This window comes from Ixodes scapularis, unplaced genomic scaffold, assembly GCF_016920785.2.
Source record: "Ixodes scapularis isolate PalLabHiFi unplaced genomic scaffold, ASM1692078v2 PGA_scaffold8__174_contigs__length_109621045, whole genome shotgun sequence".
NCBI lineage: Eukaryota > Metazoa > Arthropoda > Arachnida > Ixodida > Ixodidae > Ixodes > Ixodes scapularis.
In genome coordinates, this window is record NW_024609883.1 from 99,901,355 (window position 1) to 99,920,836 (window position 19,482).

The 19,482-nt window shown below is 43.3% G+C and overlaps 1 protein-coding gene across 1 annotated transcript; it reads right to left on the minus strand.

Annotated features, from left to right (window-relative positions):
* Positions 1–7,874: 7,874 nt before the first annotated feature.
* On the minus strand, positions 7,875–15,579 carry LOC120851145. Its single transcript, XM_040223724.3, has 5 exons — positions 15,411–15,579; positions 10,600–10,658; positions 9,856–9,983; positions 9,140–9,322; positions 7,875–8,304 (listed from the first exon to the last, which is right to left on the minus strand). Exons 2-5 carry the CDS (start codon positions 10,640–10,642, stop codon positions 7,996–7,998), a joined length of 663 nt encoding a protein of 220 aa, XP_040079658.2. The 5' UTR covers positions 10,643–10,658; positions 15,411–15,579; the 3' UTR covers positions 7,875–7,995.
* Positions 15,580–19,482: the final 3,903 nt, after the last annotated feature.

Below are 19,482 nucleotides of genomic sequence, written 5' to 3' on the forward strand. Positions count from 1 at the left end.
ATTAGACGTAATTTAAATCAGTTCCGAATAATCCGAACACTAACGTGAACGCGGAACATTAACTTATTTTCGCATCACTCAATGACTCCCTCCAATCCTCCGGCGTCTAAATGTTCATCTCATCATCAACACCCATCAGCTCCCCCTCCCTCCTGTTTTATCCCCTGAATCCCCCCAGCCAGGAGACAGGTGCGTGTCTAATTAACGTAATATTATGATACATCTAAATAACAGGCGGTGAGGCCGTCGTATATCATTGTAGGCTCACAACATGCAGACCGCAGTAGTGATTACATGAGAGCACGCGGGTACAATGCTTATTCAAGGACTCTAATCTGGACACTTGGTGAAAAAGTTGACGAGGAATTTGGCGGCCGCTAAGTGCCCTATGAGAACTCCCCATCAAAGACCCAAGGCAATAGGATTGGGCAAAGCGAGTACTCGATCAAGCAGAAGGCACTTGTCAAGAGAGCCATGGCAGCACTCAAGACAACTGGAGCCTCGTACTAGAGGCACCCATTCAACTCCTCTAATTATTTCTACCCTCATCCCCCCCCCCCCCCAATCCTATCCTTTTCCTTCAATAAAGATGTTTACAACAACAACCACCCCGGATAGAACGGGCAAGTGGAGCGGATTTAACCAGGATACCTGGGTTCTGCAGCACGACCCGTCACCCCACGTGCACGAAGCTGCAGTGTGCTAACACTCTCGGTCAACGTCCTCCAGACCGAACCAAATTTGAGGTTAGTGTTTATACAGCGTAGCAAACGCGGCGTGGTGCTGCGCGCACAGATGCTGATTGGTGTCAGATATCGAGTTGCTGCTCGCAGACCAATGAAAGGCGCACGTTCTGCGCTACCCGCGTTCGCTGCGCTCAATGTCGTAGTATAGAGCATTTAGGACCAAAAGTGAGTGATGTGGGACGGGACAACGTTGACTCAACAAGAAATTTTACAAGAACAACCAAGTTACTTTCATCTTCCTCTTGTTGCCTTTTGTCACAAGCAAAGCTCGACTTTAGTGGTTATCACTGTGGGGAAACTAATCAGAACCTCGCGAAAAGAAGACATGTAGCCGGTACCTGAAGGGGTGCCCTCGTGGGCTTCACGTGGTTAAAGTAGGCTGGGACAAGCCCCCGACCTCCAATAAGCCCTTGGTTTCCACTAAAGTAAGTTGGTACTTTTGAGCACTTTCTTTCAATCGTATTGGCCCAATGAAACCGCAGCAACTACGTGATCTTAGATGTACCGGAAATGTAAAGCTTACTTTTAAAAGCAAAGTCAATTTTATTACCGGGCCGAGTAATGAAGTCATAGGGTGTTTTCATGACAGTTCATACAATGATGGTTCAAGTCATATTTTTGTGCATGTGTAAGACATATACGTTAAAACCGTGTTCTTGGGAGGAGCATTCAGCTTTATGGGAATGCCGCAGCTAATTTGTTCCAAGAGGTATAAAGGAGAAACAAAATTGAGGCTTGCACGTTGCCGAGATTTCGGTACATCGCAAACCCGTCAATTAATTGTCTTTACCGGAGCCGTCACCGAAGTATGCCCGTGGTTATATTTTGTTTAAGTGGTTTTATGAAAAGTTTACAGCATGTGCAAAACATGTTCACAATTACAATAAAAAATTGTATAAAAAACCCAAGAATCACATTAAGCAAACACTTTTGTGAGACATATTCAGAAATTATTTACCAATGAACTCGATATCAGAGTTGGGCAGAAATACTCAAAAATGTATTTGGAAATACAAATACTGGGCTGGCCCAGGGAGCACCACAAAGATAAAAAAACATAAAATAAGCTAAGCTGCGCAGAACATGAATTCCTTCACTCCAATAGAGCCGCTCCGTTATACAGCCTTTGTCGGTTTAAGAAAACCTCTCTTTGCAGCTGACGTCACGCAACAAAGCTCCCAATGGAAGATAAGCTACTTCAAACAGAATGTTTGTTGATGATTTTTCATTTAGAAAGTAATTTGTTATAGTGGAATAAATCAAGCTCTCGCCCAAGCTTTCTATGATCACGCTTTTCGGCTTCTTCTTTATTTGCTGCCAACACAATTCAGTTTAGGTCACTGGAATCGGTCACAAATACTTTATAAAAAAACATCCACTGAATTTTATACATATTGACGTTTAATTCTGACGTATGCATAGAAACAAGTTGCATTTCTGCTTTAATACTTAATAACAAGACTACAACAACAATTAAGAATGTATTCTTAAATATTTATAAATTTTAATTAAAGTTGCGCATTTGAATATACTTTGCGACGTTTCATGTGAAGCAGTTCGTTCGTAAATAACGTGCGAATCTCTCTGAAACATGTCTAGCTGAAGTGTTTCGTTACTTTATTTTACTATAGAAATATTGTACTGTGATGTTTAAAGTTCCGTGCACATGTTCTGAACCTTTCATCAAATGAATAAAACGAATTATCCCTGCCTACTTGCCTCGGCGTAAAAGTGGGGGTTGTTAAAAGCACGATACTGAAACCTCGGCAGTGTCCATTTCTCGAGCGTCTCAATTTTATATATCTGAAAAAAAAAATAGCTAACAGCCTCGACATATATCTGAATGTTCTTCTCAATTAAGAACAGTCCTTTAACACGTATTTCTTGCACGAACATATAACAAAAAATTTATGATCCGGAGTATAATTGTTTGAACTGACGTAGAAACACTCTCCAATCGATTCCTTTTTGACAAGAGGTAATTGTATTTGTAATCTATTACTTTTTCAGTCGAGTGCATAAGAACTGGTAAACACATCCTGTAGACACGGCTGATAGGGGTGCGCCCTCGACGTCCAACAGCTGGAATCATACTATCGCCTGGCTAAGAAAACAACGTGCAGGCACTGCAACTGTATGAACCATATACTTTTCTTTTCTTTTTTTTTTTTTTTGTTTCAAAATGAATAGAACCATTTAAACGCATCACACAGCCTTGTGAATTTTTAAATAAAAAAAAGGAAAAAAACAATGTTTCGTATCAAGAAGTTCGTTGGTAAATATTGTTTGAATGCCTAAAACATGTTTACTTGACTTGTTTCGTAACTTTCTTTGCACAAAATGTTTTGCTGTAATTTTCAATATTGTATGTACATGTTGTAAATCTTGCATGAAATGAATGAAACAAATTATCAGCGCGCACGTTTTGACTCGCAATTTTGACATTACGGTTCTAATTGCTGCTCAAATTTGAAGAAACAGCATTGGCGACACTGCGATATTAGTAGAGGTGTGCAAGTAAAATTAACCCGCCATGAATAACAAAACCTCAAAAAGTTGCCCCGCCTTAATTTCTAAACGAGACCTCAATATAAAAGCAGTAAGATCAATGAAGGCGTACAGACACAAACTTGAAGCTTGCAAGCGTCGGTAAGTATACATACTTAGCAGTTTCGGCGCTTTGTCCAAGTGTTGTAATTTCAGTGACGCCCGGGGATTGAGAAACGTTTACTTCTTGAACAGCCATGCGTAAATCTTTTAACTTGCATGCAACCTTTCTGGCAGAATCTTTTCTTTTTAGCTTGTGGAAGACGCCTCAAGTATAATAACATTCGACGTGTCCAGGCAGACCATACGTCATCTGTTATAGGTTTCGGGATTGTTCCGAAAAGCTACGAAGATGACGAAATTTATTTATTCTTTTATTTATTTATTTATTTATATTGTTTATTTATTCATTTTTTGTTTATACAAATACCTGCTGCATCATTATGCATTTTGCAGGGGGATCCGTGGATTGCGTTCACACAATGAACATATTCATACTTCATCTAGAGAAACAAAAAAAATAACAATGAAAAGTACATTTCTATACTTCAATACAACCTTCTAGACATACGAATATATTACCACGATAGGTGTCGACACCGGCGCATGGGCGTGAACCGCGTGCACGCGCACGTGCGGCGGCGCGTGCGGACTGCAGCGACTTTCTGCTGCCCCAGAGCCGTGTAACAGAGACTTTGGTCAATGGGAGGCGCAGGCAGAACAAGGGCGTGCACCAGATGCAGAAAGAGAGCTTGACATGCTCCGAGCACGTAGTCATGGGGCCCGCCCCCCCCCCCCCCTCTTTTATTTCCTGGGACCGCCTCTCCCCACTCCCCCTCATACAGCATTTTGTCATGGGCTGCCCCCCCCCCCCCCCCCCCACCCCCCGAACCAAAATCCTGGCTACGTGCCTGGCATGCTCCCTTGGCCAACCACAAGTCAGTGTTGTACGGAACGGCTTTCCAAGGGACGGCGTCCCTGGAACGCGTTCCTTTTGGGAGGAACGAAGAAACATTGCCGTTCCATTTTGCATCGGTAGAACTGGAACGGGAACTCGTTAAATTTTTACTGGAACGGAAAAAGGAACAGCGTTCCTTTTTTTCTTTCAGTGAGGTAACTTTCATTTTTCTCCTTAGAGGGAAATTCTAAAAGTATGAAAATAATATCTTTACGAAGAGTAGGATCTCGTTAACTTTTTGGTAACTTATCTTGAGGTTTATTTTGTGTGGTATCCGCTTGGTAACAGTCGGGTACAGGAAAGCTAGTGGACATCGATTCTTTTTTCAGAACCCGGTGTATCTTTTAAGTGACCAATGTTCGGGATACAAGGGCGTGTTAGATGTCTGGTAACCTGTTCTTTTGTTGTAGCTGTAGGCCTCCTTGTGGAGATTCAGTGATGGCTGTAGTCGGCCTAAGATTTCCGGGTGTATGAGGATTCGTGGAAGCAGAAAAAAGTAGCTAAGTTGGAAACGTCCCTCTTTCTGCGTCTTTTTCTTCGACTAAAAGTTTTGCTTTTTGTACCACAGTCTCGGCCGAGACTGTGGTACAAAAAGCAAAACTTTTAGTCGAAGAAAAAGACGCAGAAAGAGGGACGTTTCCAACTTAGCTACTTTTTTCTGCTTCCACGAATCCTCATACACCCGGAAATCTTAGGCCGACTACAGCCATCACTGAATCTCCACAAGGAGGCCTACAGCTACAACAAAAGAACAGGTTACCAGACATCTAACACGCCCTTGTATCCCGAACATTGGTCACTTAAAAGATACACAAAAATTAACCTTTATTCATTCTCCCCTTGTCCCCTGCCTTCAAACTGAACAACGAATCCAACCTTCACAAAAAAGGACTTGTAGTTTTCAAAACTGACCTTCCAAAAGCCCTACCCTCTTCTTCACTTGCTCGTCTTGCGGATAGCAACATCAAGAAGCAACTGTTGTTGAGTTCGAACAAGGGACTTTGCTAGATTGAAATGTGTGAGGTTGTTGTAAAACGCTCGTGCGATGTGGGGTAACACCACATTTGGCTCGTCTGAATGGCCCACCACAAACTTGAGTATAGTTAAAAGCTAATTTTTTGAAGGTGAATACTTATATCAAAAAGTGAAACTCTCTTTTCGCTTGTTTTCTTCTCCTGGTGCCCTTCCATCACGGCATTCAAATTCGTATGTTGCCATTTAATGATATAAATAAAAAAAATCTTTTCTCAATATAACTGGATATGGGAATCGGCAAAATAAAAATGTAACGTATATGTAGTGATACGTTCCATGTTTTTCAACTGTAACGGGAACGAGTTCCTTTTTCACGTTTGGAACTTGTAACGGGAACGCGTTCCAAAAATCAGAAGGAACGAGGAACGATCTTTCGTTCCTTTTTTTAGGAACGTGTACAACACTGTTACCAACGAGTGGCATCAAAACTATGCTCTCGCGAAGGTATCAAAGAATTTTAACGTTGCCATCGACCGACATGACGCGATGGCGCTCATCGACACGTAAAAGAAGACTATTCCGTTCAGAGTGGGAAGTACCCTAGCCGCCTTCGAAAAGTGATAACGCCGTGGGATGGTCCACGAAGTTGAATCGCCGGAGGACAACTTATCACGCCAACTATAGGAGGTGCTCGGCTCGCGTCGAGATCTACGGTGAGACATGCCCGGTGAAATGTCCTGCCCTCAATGACTGTGCGAGGAACGTCATCTACGGAATTAACTCTCTGTCTGAACACAGAGCCGTTATCGACTTGGAAGCAAACAAGGTAACGCTCCGGAGACCTCTTTAAACGCCGTATGGTCCCGAAGCGACGTCAGCCGCTGTGCGGGTCCTTGCCGACCACATGAAACTGCCGCCGCGTTCAAACGTTTTCGTAGTTCAGATGACTCCGCTGTTTACTGTGAAGAGTCATTAGGTTTACCTTTGTGTTAATTTATTTAAGGTCGCATCAGGACGATGCACTTTTAAAGGGGAAAGCAATGCCGCGTGCAGGACGAAGAAGAAACTCTACTCCGGTCCTTACCGAGACCAGTCTCGCCCTAGATCACTTCCGAACATTATAGGTCGAATATTCGAGATGCCGAACGTAGGAAATAGGAGCCGAGCATGGGGCCTTGCCGACTTTTTCTCACTTTCGCAGTCTCGCTCCAGCCAGCTATCACGCAGACGCCGCGACGTTCACTACTGTTGTTTCGAAGTTCATTCTTTATTTCGTTTCTAGCACAAGTTCGCCGATTAATCCTTTGTTTTCGGTTTACGTTCGTCGAGCCTTTTTCATGTGCCAAAATATGTTGTGATAGGTTAAGAATGCAGTAGACGAGCCGCCTCAATTACACATTCGCTGTCTTCCACCGGGCTTTGCGTGTGCAGCAAGCGCTAAAGTGCTATCTAAGCCAGAAATCTAGCGCTAGAGGCGGAACATCCTTTGCGTTTTTAATCTGTCCCCGAATGTAAATGGTTCTGTATTGAAGAAGCTCGAACTGCAGTACCGGGAAATCCTGGGTTCAGTCCCCGCCCTTCCCGTTTCGATCTTGATGACCATCGTATCGGCGTGCGGTCGTGTATCACACCTGCGTGATGCACACTAAAGACCTCAGGCTAACGGTGCTGCTGGCTATATTTCTCATCTATAGCGAAAAGCAGTATTCCCGCACCTCGAAAGCAGACCGACCTTACGCTGTGCATACAGAAACCTCAAATTCTTGGCGTTGTTTCTAATTTTCTGCTACTAAGTATTACAGTTAAATTTCAAGCCAAGTTTTCTCGATTTGGGTTAAAGGTTCGACATATTAACCAGCTCATTGGTGTTGGCGCTGGGTGGAGGTGAAAACTATTGAATTCTAAAAAATATATAGACCGCTGGTCTTATCGTTGTCCAGTTGGGAAAGTAGGAAAGTAGAAGGAAGAAGAAACGAGTTAAGAACAGTGCCTTCATGTCGGCAGACCAAAACAAGGAAAATAAATATAGTTTTTAGAGTCGCCTGCAGGGCACAGCGTGCCCCGGGCACCGTATTACAGCGTTTCTTAAACTATCGGTGACCATAATCTTTGACATGGTGAGGGCCCTGTCAAGAAGCTCCAACCCACAGTGCAGTGTCAAAGAAAGCATCCATGCTGTCTTTGAGCTCCCGGATATGGCTCATAGAGAACCTGCTGAGTTTTAGGATGTTTCTTGAAAATGCTCCGGTATCCAAAGGTGGCGTGCAAAGTTACCGAGACATCGTAAAAGTGGGAATTCATAAAACCGACCCGTAGTGGGCCAAACTGGAACCTCCTTAAATGCAGCGTTCGCGCATGCAAGGTAACAATGTCATATATGTATCGCTAAAGAATACGTCAGTATAATTTAAGCATCGCAACAAGCGTCACATCCCGGATTTTCTTGTTTCTCTTCGTGATTCTTGAAGAGGTCGATACACGTCATTGTTTAGATTTCTTATTAGATACTGGTTTATTTAAGCTTTCATTTTACATTTATTCATCCTTCCAACCCAGTGAACCTCAGCCGTCTATACTATTGCAAATACTGAAAAGAAAACAGATTCTCACAGCAAGGTGTTCAAACTATTCAAAAGAGATCAGCCAAATGAGGGTTTCCCCATCTCGCACAGCTGTGGCTCTTCTTTTTAATATTTTAATCAGGGCATGCACTCTTGGTTTTGAGTTACTAATTTTTCTGTTTATTTAGTATGCAGCAATAGGGTCCAGTCATACGTTTGGAAAAGGCGTCGCGGCGACGGCTCTGGCCAGTTGAAGTCTATAGTCGCCGTAGAGCGTCTCCTGAAGTGTCTGCTTGACCTTAGCCTCAATGTGGTCCTTAAACTGCCTCTGGCGATCGGTGTTCAGGTGAAGTTCGCTGTTGTAGAGGGTGGTGAAGTGAAGATGGGGCACCTCGAAGGTTCGTAGCAGGCTCTCTCGTCGCTGATTGCCTGTCGCCTCAAACCGAGCGACGGAATCAACGGTGAGAACATTTACCCAGATCTCTTTCAGCGTTGACAATATATTGTCTCCTTTTGTCTGAAAAAGAAAAGAAAAACACATAATCTGAAAATAAGGTGGCGTGACAGGGCCGTCGTACATCTGAGAGTTTTATGTTACCTGCCAGGGTGGCCAGCGCGACGCACAGATTAAACACGAGTGCCGTGTCATGGTTAGGCAGGAACTCGTGTTCAATCGGCGAGTACAAGCCTAACGCTCACACAGCATTCGCGTCTGAAGTGTACTCTACGCCCTCCTCCGGTAAATGGCGCAGAATATCCAGCACGCACACAGAGTTTTGTGTTCTAGGAGCTGCTACATTACTACAATATGTCTGATATTGTATAGCCTCGTAGTATATAGGCTCACGACGGTAACCACAGAAAGGCCGATTGTCATATCGTCAGACGTCACTTTGAATGTCATGACGTGTCACTTGCGTTAAATTTGATTATTCCAAAATTATCCCGGGTTGACGATGCTATACACTGCTCCGCGCCGCCGTATAATCAGAGACTAGACGACTCTAACAGCTCATAGGACCCAGCAGCTACATAAACGCACCATAGCATCATTCGATATCGTTCTGTGCGTGTGTGGCTGAGCCGATGATGATCTACGCAAGACAACTTGATGACTAGATGTCTAGAAACACTTGATGTATCCAGAAGATATTTCAACCTGATGGCTAGGAAACACTACACCTATAGATGTCACAAGTAGGTGTTGAAAAGATGTCTCACCTACATGTCCGGAAGATATCTCACATAAAATACTTAAAGTTCAACGTAGATGACCATGCGGTAAGCCGCCCGCATCCTTATTTCATCAATTGGGCACCTCTCGAGGCCCTAAAAACGCTTTATTTACTTACGTATGCAAGGAATGTGGTGTTGATGTTATTGAGGTCCAGGGTGCATGATACCGTTGGGACGCCATCCTTGAGAGCTGGCGCTAGACACTCTCCCATGCGTTTTACTCCAACGTCAAGGTTTCGAATGGCCCCCTCCGTAATGTTAGCGTGAAGATTCCGGTTTGTCGGAGCATTTTTGGGAACCTGCATCCAACGAAAAAAATCTTGGTCAGTTGCGGGGCACCGCTCATTCTTCATCAAGGGTTCGAAATTCAGCCCCTTTCCGTGCCTGTTGGGGACTCCACATCAGCAGACGTATGGCAACTGTATAATTGTTTGTGTTAAGAGGACACACAACACATCACTTTAAGGAAGTATAACTTTCCGCTCTCTATGGCCACGTGCGCGATCAAAGGCGTCGCTGCGGTCGAAATTTGTGATTGGCGAAACCATAGCTTCAGGATACTGATAATGCTTGCCCAATCGCCGATTCAAGTGGCGATTGAATCCTCTCAATTTGAATGAAGTGTACTATGAATTTTTGAAAGTAAACATGTATGTGACTTGGTTGTTGTAATACCAGTTTCTTTTTTGTGGTGCATTTTTTTCTTTTTTTATTGTTCATGGAGCTTTGTCCGCAGAGCATAGTGACTTGCTTTTAGAACTTTCTGCGTGGAAGATAAGCGCGCTTGAATATTTTACGCTGTAGTTTTAATATAATATTAATTATTGCTTACATCGAACCGAAAAAATGGAATTCCGACAACTGGGAAGAGGAGGGGGGACGTTCTGACAAGTGGTGGTAGCCTCTCGTTCAAGACGGTGTCCATGAAGTGGTTTGCCTCTTGCACCGTAGCAGCATGGGCTGCACAAGAAAACAAAATAGAAAGGAAAAAAAAAATCGTTAGAGGCGTACTGCCACGAACATTATGACTGATTGTACCGTTTCCTTTATTAAATACAGTCACTTGAATTAGAAAACACAAAGCAAGAGAACTGGCTTTATTATATTTACCGGTTTATACAGACACTATGCTAAAGTCTGAGCTTTTATAGGTGCATGCGTATATACTCCGCTGTGATTGATGCATGTGCATCTTCAAATTTATGTTCCGTAGTATTCGATCATAAACATAAACATGATATAACCTAGGCGTGACACTAAAGGGCATGTTGATTGTACGCATTGTCAAAATGGGTGTGAATGTAATACTTGACGGTGAGTGTTAAAATTAGTTTTAAAGGAGCAGGTAACTGTATATCGTAAAACAAATATTTATATCTAGCTCTAATCTACTTCTATTTCACTGGGCTAGAGGGTCCACCATGCATCATTAACTTGTTAACTGCCTGTAAAGTGGGGCCTCTGGGATAAATTGTTAAGATGTCCACCATAATTATCTTAAAGTGCAACATTACAAAAATAATGTGGATTATAAGCTTAACAGTATAAAAAGCGATGCTCAAAAAAAATTTCTCACCATATGCCACCAGAACGATTGCGAAAACTCCGTACCACAACATCTCTGGACTCCGTAACCTGAGGACAAGAAGACCAGTATGAACATCTATGTCGTGAACGACGGCTGCTATACATCAATGTTATCACCTAAATTTAATTTCCTTAATAAATGGCTATAGCAGTAACGTGTATTTCTAGCTAGCATTCCACATACACATTGCTTATTGCAAATATCTTACACTAACATTGCCGTAAATTACGCAAATAAGAAAAGGATCAGATATAGTCCCGAAATGCGATCAGTTACTTGCATTCAGAAAATTATTCAAACAGGAAAAATAACATTACTGTCTAACCTTTCTATATGGTTGTATACGGTTTTAAACAGATAGAGTTAATATCCGAACCGTCGAAATAAGCCCGTCCGTTGTTGTTTCACCGAAGGTTCTATAGCAAACAGTGTTCTTTTTTTCTTTTTTAAGCTCAACAAATTTGTTTAAAAATTGCCGTGTAAGTTACACTTACGCTGCTTGTGAAGGTGAGTTATACGGCCAGGGGGACATTATGTGGGTGGCTAATGTTTGCAATAAGTCGGCTAATTAATTAAAATTTGTTAATTAACTTTTTAATTTGTGAAAATAGACATACGATTCTAATTAGAAACTTGCTGAGTGTCATCGAAACCCACTAAATTAGTAATTTTCAGAAATACTTTGAGCGCGTGAGAAGCGTAGTAATGCAGTAAAGTTACCACTCGTGGAGCATGTACAAGGCTAGAGGTTGCAGATCGCGGGTGATTGGATTATTATCGCGTTACGCAAACACTAGCCTTGAACCTGCTTCACGAGTGGTAACGTTCGTGGACTACTACGCTTCTCACGCGTTCAAAGTCTTTCTGAAAATTACTAATTCAGTGGTTTTAGATGACACTCAGCAAGTTTCTGATTAGAACCATATGTCTATGTTCATTATTTAAAAAGTTACTTAACGGAGTTTAATTAATTAGGCAACTGATCGTTACGATTTGCTCCCCATGGCCGTATAACTCACCTGCACAAACCACATAAGTGTAACTTTCACGTCCTTTTTTAAACAAATCTGTTAAGCTTTTAAAAAAACACCCTGTATATATACGAATACATCGATCTTTCTGTTTCTATATTCCGTTCTCCAAAAGTTTCAATAACGTTTATTTTAAGCTAGATCCCTGCTGTTTTCTTTATCTTCCTCTCGACCGTCTATAATTGCTCAAAGTTTGTATCTATAGGTTTACAAAGAAATTCTACATCGCCATTTTTTTTAACAAATATACTTTTGAATGCTTCTGTTTTAATATATATATATATTTTTTTTTAGTATGCGTCATCTACACTTAGAAACGCTAACTGGTCTAGTGCTAGAGATAACCCGACACCGATCAACACCCGGTTCGTGTGTCCCGTCTTCGTAAATCTCTTGAATCTCAACCTTGACCAAGCGCGCTATCTTTTTTGAGAAGTCGTCGAAAGGGTGTATAAAAAAGTGTGTCGACTGCATCTTTTTTCTAATGGCGGTGTCTAGCGCTTTAAAGTCTCCGGCGCAGTGGGCTCCCATTTCAATCAGTGACCATCGCAGATATCTCAGGATGAGTGACGCCATCGTGTTCTTTGCCACGAGCCCGGCAAGTGTCCGATACGCTGGCCGAGTTTCCAAAATTGCGATATTTTTCGTCTATCCCTCTTTATTCTTAGGCGTTTTGAATAAGCCACGCTTGTACAGCAACACTGATGCCGATTATTTTTGTCTACTGTAATTAAAACTTGAGGGCTTTCCCCAAAAAGTCACATCTTCACTAGAGTCACAGATAAGACGCGGGGCAATGAGCATGTTGTCGCACCGCAGTCAATTAGTTCGCGTTCTTAGTAGAAAAGAAGGCAGATGAACGTACCACGAAGCAAGAACTGTTATCATACTGAGCCACCGCACTGTGTTTTCTAAGATGTCAGTGATCGTATTGCTTAACAAAAATGCAGTCAGTGCTCAGCCAAGCTGGTGGAAGCCTACTATGATGACTTTAACCCGAGACTTGGGCAGAAGGAGAAAGAAAGTAGCTCGCCAGCCCCATCACATATCACGCCAGTTAGTATCAACCGAGGACTCATCACCATATACTGAAGAACCGTATTCCATACACGTTACAAAGTTGGGATTTTAATTTTAAATTGCGATGATCCCTTCGTTGATATATGTGGCGTGGTTTCTGATAGGACCGACAATAATCTTTTTTTTTTCTTAGTTCAAATTAAAATTTTAACTTTGTAACGTGAATGAAATTATGTATACTATACTTCGTCTCACCCTACGATGGACTAAAGGCATAAGCTACGTACCACCAGATCCAATCATGAGTCACTTAGTCGCGCTGTATTTCGCTTCGATGCACATATCGTTGCCCGCGTCCCGTATCACTGATGGATATGGGCGGACAGTGGTTCGAATCAAATAGCACTGAGTGACTCATCAGTTTTACGATGCGAAAAAAGCCACGATATACAGGCTCCTTAATGTGTCGAAGCTATAGAAATGATGCAGCGTTCTTTGATTCGGAGCATTATTCGTTCAACCCTAATCAATGTTAGGCATGTTATAAATTAGCGTGGAACGGGATTGGACCTGGTGGCCCCTGGCTTTGGCCTTTAGTCCATCGTAGGATGAGACGAAGCATAATAGTATACATTATTCTATTCACCTTACAAAGGTTTTTTTTTTATTGTTATTTTAAGTTTATTCATTTTCAGATATTGTGCTTACTATTGGGCAGGAAATCGAACAGCCACGCCCCAAGCAAAACAAACAACAAACAGAATGTTCAAGTTAGCTTATGATCAGAGAAATCGAAGACGACGATTCGAAGGCCGCTTCTCGTGCGACCAAAGCACTGGTAAGAGTGAAGCGTTCGTGCAAGACCGAGCTCGGCGAGCTTCAATTTCGTTGTTATGCTGTGTTGGTAAACATCGGGCTGTAGGAACAACAAGTAACAACAAGCTCGATAAAGCGCCCCCTATAGCTCAATCTCCTGCTCATACAACAATACGTGTTTTTTTGTTTTGTTTTTTTTTGTTTTGAGTGCCATGCCTCCGGCATGTGCTCGTCGCTTTCGTTTGTGCTTATCTCACAAATGCCTGGAGTAGAGACAAAGTCTCTACTCCAGCGCGTGAGCCCATCTCCGCAGAATGCTTTTGTTTGTACGAGAACTCGTGCACATGAGGCACGCTCCAAAGCCACGCACTCGTGCACGTGCCTTTGTAAGCACTGCAGACGTTTGTGAGATGGGGTATGGATGCGCGTGCACACTCGGATCTCACGAGATACCGAGGCGTTATTGAAGGTATAGGAAGTATTCACTGGTGGCCATAGTTGTCTGCACGACTGCTGAGCGCGTGCTCATGGCGAGCTTCCACGGTTCTTTTGCAACGCGCATTCCACACCATCAAGAGTGCCGGTCTTAGGAACCTATTAATGTGGACTCGTTCTGAGCATGCGCTCTAGACAGCACCCACAAATATGGCGCCCAGTGAATACCCCTTATATAGACCCATGCAAAAATCGCCTTCTGCTCGCTGCCATCTTTGTCTGCTGGGCTGCCAAACGACTTCTGAGCATCTCTGTTGCTCTGCTGTGCGGTATATCAGTCGCTGCGCATGCGCCCGAAGCTCAGTGACTCAGCAGTTTTCGCCCAGGTAATAAGTGTTGCAATGTCTAGACTCTAAAGGAAGCTCGCGCTGGAGGAGGGGCAACTGGAAGACCACCGTGTAATTCTTATCCTGTCAGAGACTCCGATTTAGCGGTACGTGTCTTTAAACTCTGCGGGCGCTTCTCGTGTCCACAATCACCTAAATATCATATCTGCCACTGAGAGTTTAATAAGCGTAGGGCGTGGCTTACGTTCCCGCTCTTTGCTCCTTGATTGGCCCTTCTGCGCTCGTACTGGCGAATGCCGCACTCTCATTGGCTGCGTAGCGATCATAAGAAGCTCGGGATTGGACAAGACCCGCATTTCTTTAGAAGCTGTCAGTACTAACCTATATTGTGGGGCATCTGTAAAACGAGCACGTACTACTCCGCGCTGCTGATTCTAGTTCAAATAGAAAACGCGAGGGTCCTTAGATGTTAAATCCATGCCAAGAGGAAAACTTTCTCAAGTTTTTGTCGCCAAGGGTGTCGGAATTATTTTCAGCTCCACAATTAACTGAAGATTCTAAGGGCAACTAATTACTCTCTTTCTGTCTCTCGAGACTGGTAATTTGATTATTTAGAAGCGTCGAGATTAAATCCTTAGAAGCAATCCTTTTAACCGTTATTATGATTCAAAGTGTAGCGCAAAAAGATTGAGGCGAAAATATTTTGCAGTAATTTGCATGCGCGTTTAGTCGCAGGAAATACCTTGTCCTAGTAAGGCAACGTACAACGAACAACTATACGTATACACTCCAAATGCACATTGCAACTTTTGTACGGTTACAGCCCTCACCAACTCGCAGCAAAAAAAAAAAAAAAAAAAAAAAAAGTATTTGTGAACAAGCAGTTTTTCTAATACCTTTGCGCAACAAACAAACGATTTTTATTTGTTGCGCAAATCTTGGTAAATATTTAGCGATGGTAAACCTGGGTGACGAACAAGTTTTGTTATAATAAAATAAGAAGTATTTTTACATTTCTTTTTTAAAACTCCATTTAAACTAGAAGTTATCTTTCCGATTACATCTGGGACAGAAAACAAGGCAATAAACAATGTGCGTACTAGGCTTATGGTACTATGAAAGGGAAGAAAAAAAAGCTTGGAATTCTTACAGCTTTGGGTTAGCCTGACTTGTGCTGGGGCTAAATAGAAGTCCAAGAACACATAGGACCCTAGCCGACGGCGAGTTTTAAATACCCTTCTCTCGCTCTTCTCTATCCACCTAAGGCCATCGAGAAGATAACCCTCTAAGCTTCGCGGCTCTGAGTCCAACCCGGTTCTGTACCGACACCTTATCGTTCTCTTGGTAGAGGGCTGAAGGAGGGGAGAGGGAATGGGAGGGGGGGGGGGGGGGGGGGGGGGGAGGCGGCGCAACCCGAAATATGACACTGGTGTGTACTCGAAGCTCTTTCAAAAGTTGACACGTGAGAGGCTTCTGTTTTGCTGGCTGATGCCTCCAGATACCCTAAGAAATGTGCAAGTCTGTAGATGCTCGCGATCACTTTAAACTCTCTCTTTCCACCCCCAAAGGTTGTACTCGGGCAGTACATCAATATTGGCATCACAGTGGGGCTATATTGATTTATCATGTCACCAATATAGGCCTACATTGCCGGTGCAACTAGGCACCGGCAATATACTTTTATACTACCCGCATTTCGTCCTTTAAAACTCGATATCGTTTGACATTGGCGCCCACGGCGGAAGAAGAAATAGGTCTGCCCAAATGTACCCCTAGCAAACCGCAAGCTCTACATTTGGGGAGACTTTCGATGGGAAAATGAGGTTCCTTCCCTGTAGTTTCCGCAACTTACCCGTATTTATTCGGGGTCTTCGTCAGCCACTATTTTTCCATTGAATTTTTAGAAAATCACTTAAAACTTTAGAGTAAGAAAACGGTTCTTTCTGAAGCTTTGGAATTTGGTTCGTACAGCTAGCGCTGCATTTGAACTTATTCTAAATGCTTGTCATTGCGAAAATTATTTTTGCAATTAAATAAAAAAATGTAAAGAAATTTCGGGGACACCTTATACTCATTTTTAAAGAAGCGGACCTGTGGGTCTTTAACGTTGCAAGCAATGGCGATGGGTTTTAATGGAAATGTACACACATTAAACCATTTCCACATACCGACGGCACCAGGCGGGAGCTGCACCAACTAAAAATCCAGGAAGTTTACTGCCTGCGTTTCCAATCAATAACGGGAGCTACGCTACCAGTTTGTTCGCTTTCTGAGCTGCGGCGCGTGCCCAACGCGACTTTAAAGAGGGGCATCCGTGGCGTCCACCCAAACGTCGTGTTTTTCTTTCCGTCCACTTTCTTTTTTGTGTGTAACACAATTATACATATGCTGCAATTTTGTGCTCGACTCGCTGATCCACAGCCTCCTTCCGAATTTCCTCGATTTTTCGTGCCGACTTCCGCCGCTTGGCATCGGGCGCTCGCGCGTGCGCAGAACGCTTCTAGGAAAAGGTTCATTTGCTACAAAAACATCTTTCTTTCATACGATCGCTTCATCCACGGTCAAATCCAGAACAATAATACCGTTGCTTGTGACTTGAGACGTATCTGGTTCTCCTTGATAGCCAAACCTGTGCTCCTGAACTGGCACATGCCTTCCTTGCGCAAGATTAAATATCCGACTGTCTGGGGATGCCCGACCCCTGTGCACCAAGCTCCAGCACTTTTCAACCTTGTCTTTCTGCTGTATCTGACTTTGAAACGCACATAAATATAAGCTGAGCCAGTTTTAGTACCTGCAAACCGGAAAAGAGCCTTAATTTAAACAGATGCGAACAACTGCGTGTTACCTCCAAGATGCTGCACTGGAGTCAGAGGTTCAGTGCTTCGATCTTAAGCATAGTTTGGGGTTACAACACTTAACGGAGTTACACGTTGTGATTTTCTAAAAACTCAAAATTATCAGCTGATAGAAACTAGAACTTAAGTTTGGCAAAAAGGTTTCATAAATGTTTTGCTAGATACAAGATAAAATATGATTTCTGTCGTCACATTTTATGGCTACAACACTCAACTCACTTACGGATTTAAATATAGTGCAAACCATGGTTTCGATAGACACAGTTAGCTTATGCGAACTTAACAAATTAAACACTCTGTTTTCCCGTGATATTGAAATACACTCTGTTAGTCATCGTTCCATTCAAGAAGCTTTATAATAAGTAAGCACCATTTTTTTGCATACTGTTGATTGCGAAGTTGAATTTTTGAGGTTTTTCTTGTGTTTATCCTTTGTATAGGTGTATTCCCATGTATGTGTGCGCATATTCGTTCTTTTTTGTCTTTGTGTGCATGTGTCGCTCTTACCTTGTACTGGGGCGCTCGGACTCGTCAAGCTGCAGGCTTGCAGCTTTTTTTTCCAGTACTGTTTGTACTGGAAAAATGTACTGTTTGTGGCAAAATAAACAAATTTTTACTGTTTGTGGCAATGTAAAGTTTAAATTTGAATTTGAAAAAAAAAAAAAAAAAACAGACTCCAGGACCGGTTTGTTCAATGCGGGTATTTCTCCCGGCAGTTAAATCACCCACAAGAGGGATGTTGAGGCCACGTGGCCGACTCCAGGGGAACAAGAAACTAAAGGTACCTACCGTTCAAGCCAAACGGCTGCCGTAAATTCGTCCGCGCTTCGAACATTAAAGTCCGATTTTGCGCGCAGAAAAAGGGTGAAGAGGCTTGAAATGTAAGTGAAATGAATTGCATTTGTGTACTTATGGAGCGACATGTAAAGTTATTTCACCCGAAGATCGCGATCTTCGAAAGTTAAAGAAAACAAGGAAGGCTTACTTCGGCTGAGCGGAATCGGCTGAAATCTCTCTTGCGGGAGTGTTAACAGCCGGGAGAGTTAACCGCCGGGAGAGATACCCGAATTGATCAGCAAACCGGCCCAGGAAATGCAGGTACACGCCATCCTAGATAAGAAATTCTTAGCTCTGAATTTTCCTGCGTCACTAAAAGAAGCCACCGTAAAGCACACATTGGACAGGAATGCTGCGTCGGCGTTCGGCCTGAACTCGTGTTCAATTATTAAGAACACGAGCTCCAGCCGTTCGACAACACCGCAGCCGTTCCCAATCTGGCTCATGCGGTGGCATCTTCTAGTGACGCAAGAAAATTCAGCACTTTGGCTTTCTTATCCGGGAGGTGATTTTCAAGCCCATTACTCCTTGGTGGATCTACAATCGCACGAACCACTCGGCCAACAGGCGCGGTCGAGGTAGAGGTACGGTACCTGGGACAACTGTTCACGGTCAGGCCGCTCGGTCACCGTCTACGGCAAAGGAACCTACACCGCTGCCCTAGACCAATATGCCAGAAAGTCAAGGCAAGCTTTCTGCCGGTTAGGAAAAGAAAAAAAAATCATCCCCTCTATTCCTCTTTTCGATTGGAGAGAGCCGGAAAGCTTTTTAATGGCAGTAACAGGGCTAAGAAACAGATATGGACAAGGGAAGAGACACACAGAACAAACATGAATTACAAACTCGCCCAAGCTTCCATCTTAATTACAGTGTCTTCCTTTTTGCAAGGAGTCTCTCAGACACTTTCTTTCTTCTTTTTTTTTAGGAGAGGAGGAGAGAAGAGCCAGAGAATGAATGGAGCGAAGGAGTCTGGGATAACGTATTCCGCCTGGCGGCAGACCATTATGTATAGATGGGCGTTTAAAGAGCGAAGCATCTCTCGAGTTCCAACAAGCTCGAGGCGGTCTCACTTGGCGCTGTTCCATAAGGAGTACACGCCCGGCGACAGTGGCAAAGTTAAGACTGCCACAACATAGAGAGTCACATGAGCCTTGAAGGACGCTGAGGGAGCTGTTAGCTGGTTGGGTCATTTATCACCCGACACCACTAGCTGAGTGAGAAAGGCCACAGGGCTCTCCTTTCTAAGCGATTACGGCGACATAAAATGGACGCATTCTTTCCTTTAGGCTTTGAATCAGACGATGACTTGCGCCATCTGGCCTGAATTTAACAAGAGCTATTTTCTGCGCTTCCATTGGTTTCAGCCACCTCTCCACTAACATGTTCTTACCTTATGAAAATCCTTTACACCATCCTCCACGCAGGATTCCTATGGCACTGAAAAAGTCAGTCCCTGCACTCGCATGCAATTAGGTTGCCCCTTCCACTTTATCCCAATAAGGACATTTTCTGGAGTTTCGATTCGAT

Excerpts from the sequence above, each read along its gene's own strand:
- LOC120851145 (XM_040223724.3), bottom strand. The coding sequence starts at position 10,642 with ATGTTGTGGTACGGAGTTTTCGCAATCGTTCTGGTGGCATATG. Across the intron at positions 9,984-10,599 it reads AATCGTTCTGGTGGCATATG|CCCATGCTGCTACGGTGCAA; the intron begins GTGAGAAATTTT and ends TTTCTTGTGCAG. Across the intron at positions 8,305-9,139 it reads ACACCACATTCCTTGCATAC|ACAAAAGGAGACAATATATT; the intron begins GTAAGTAAATAA and ends TTTCTTTTTCAG.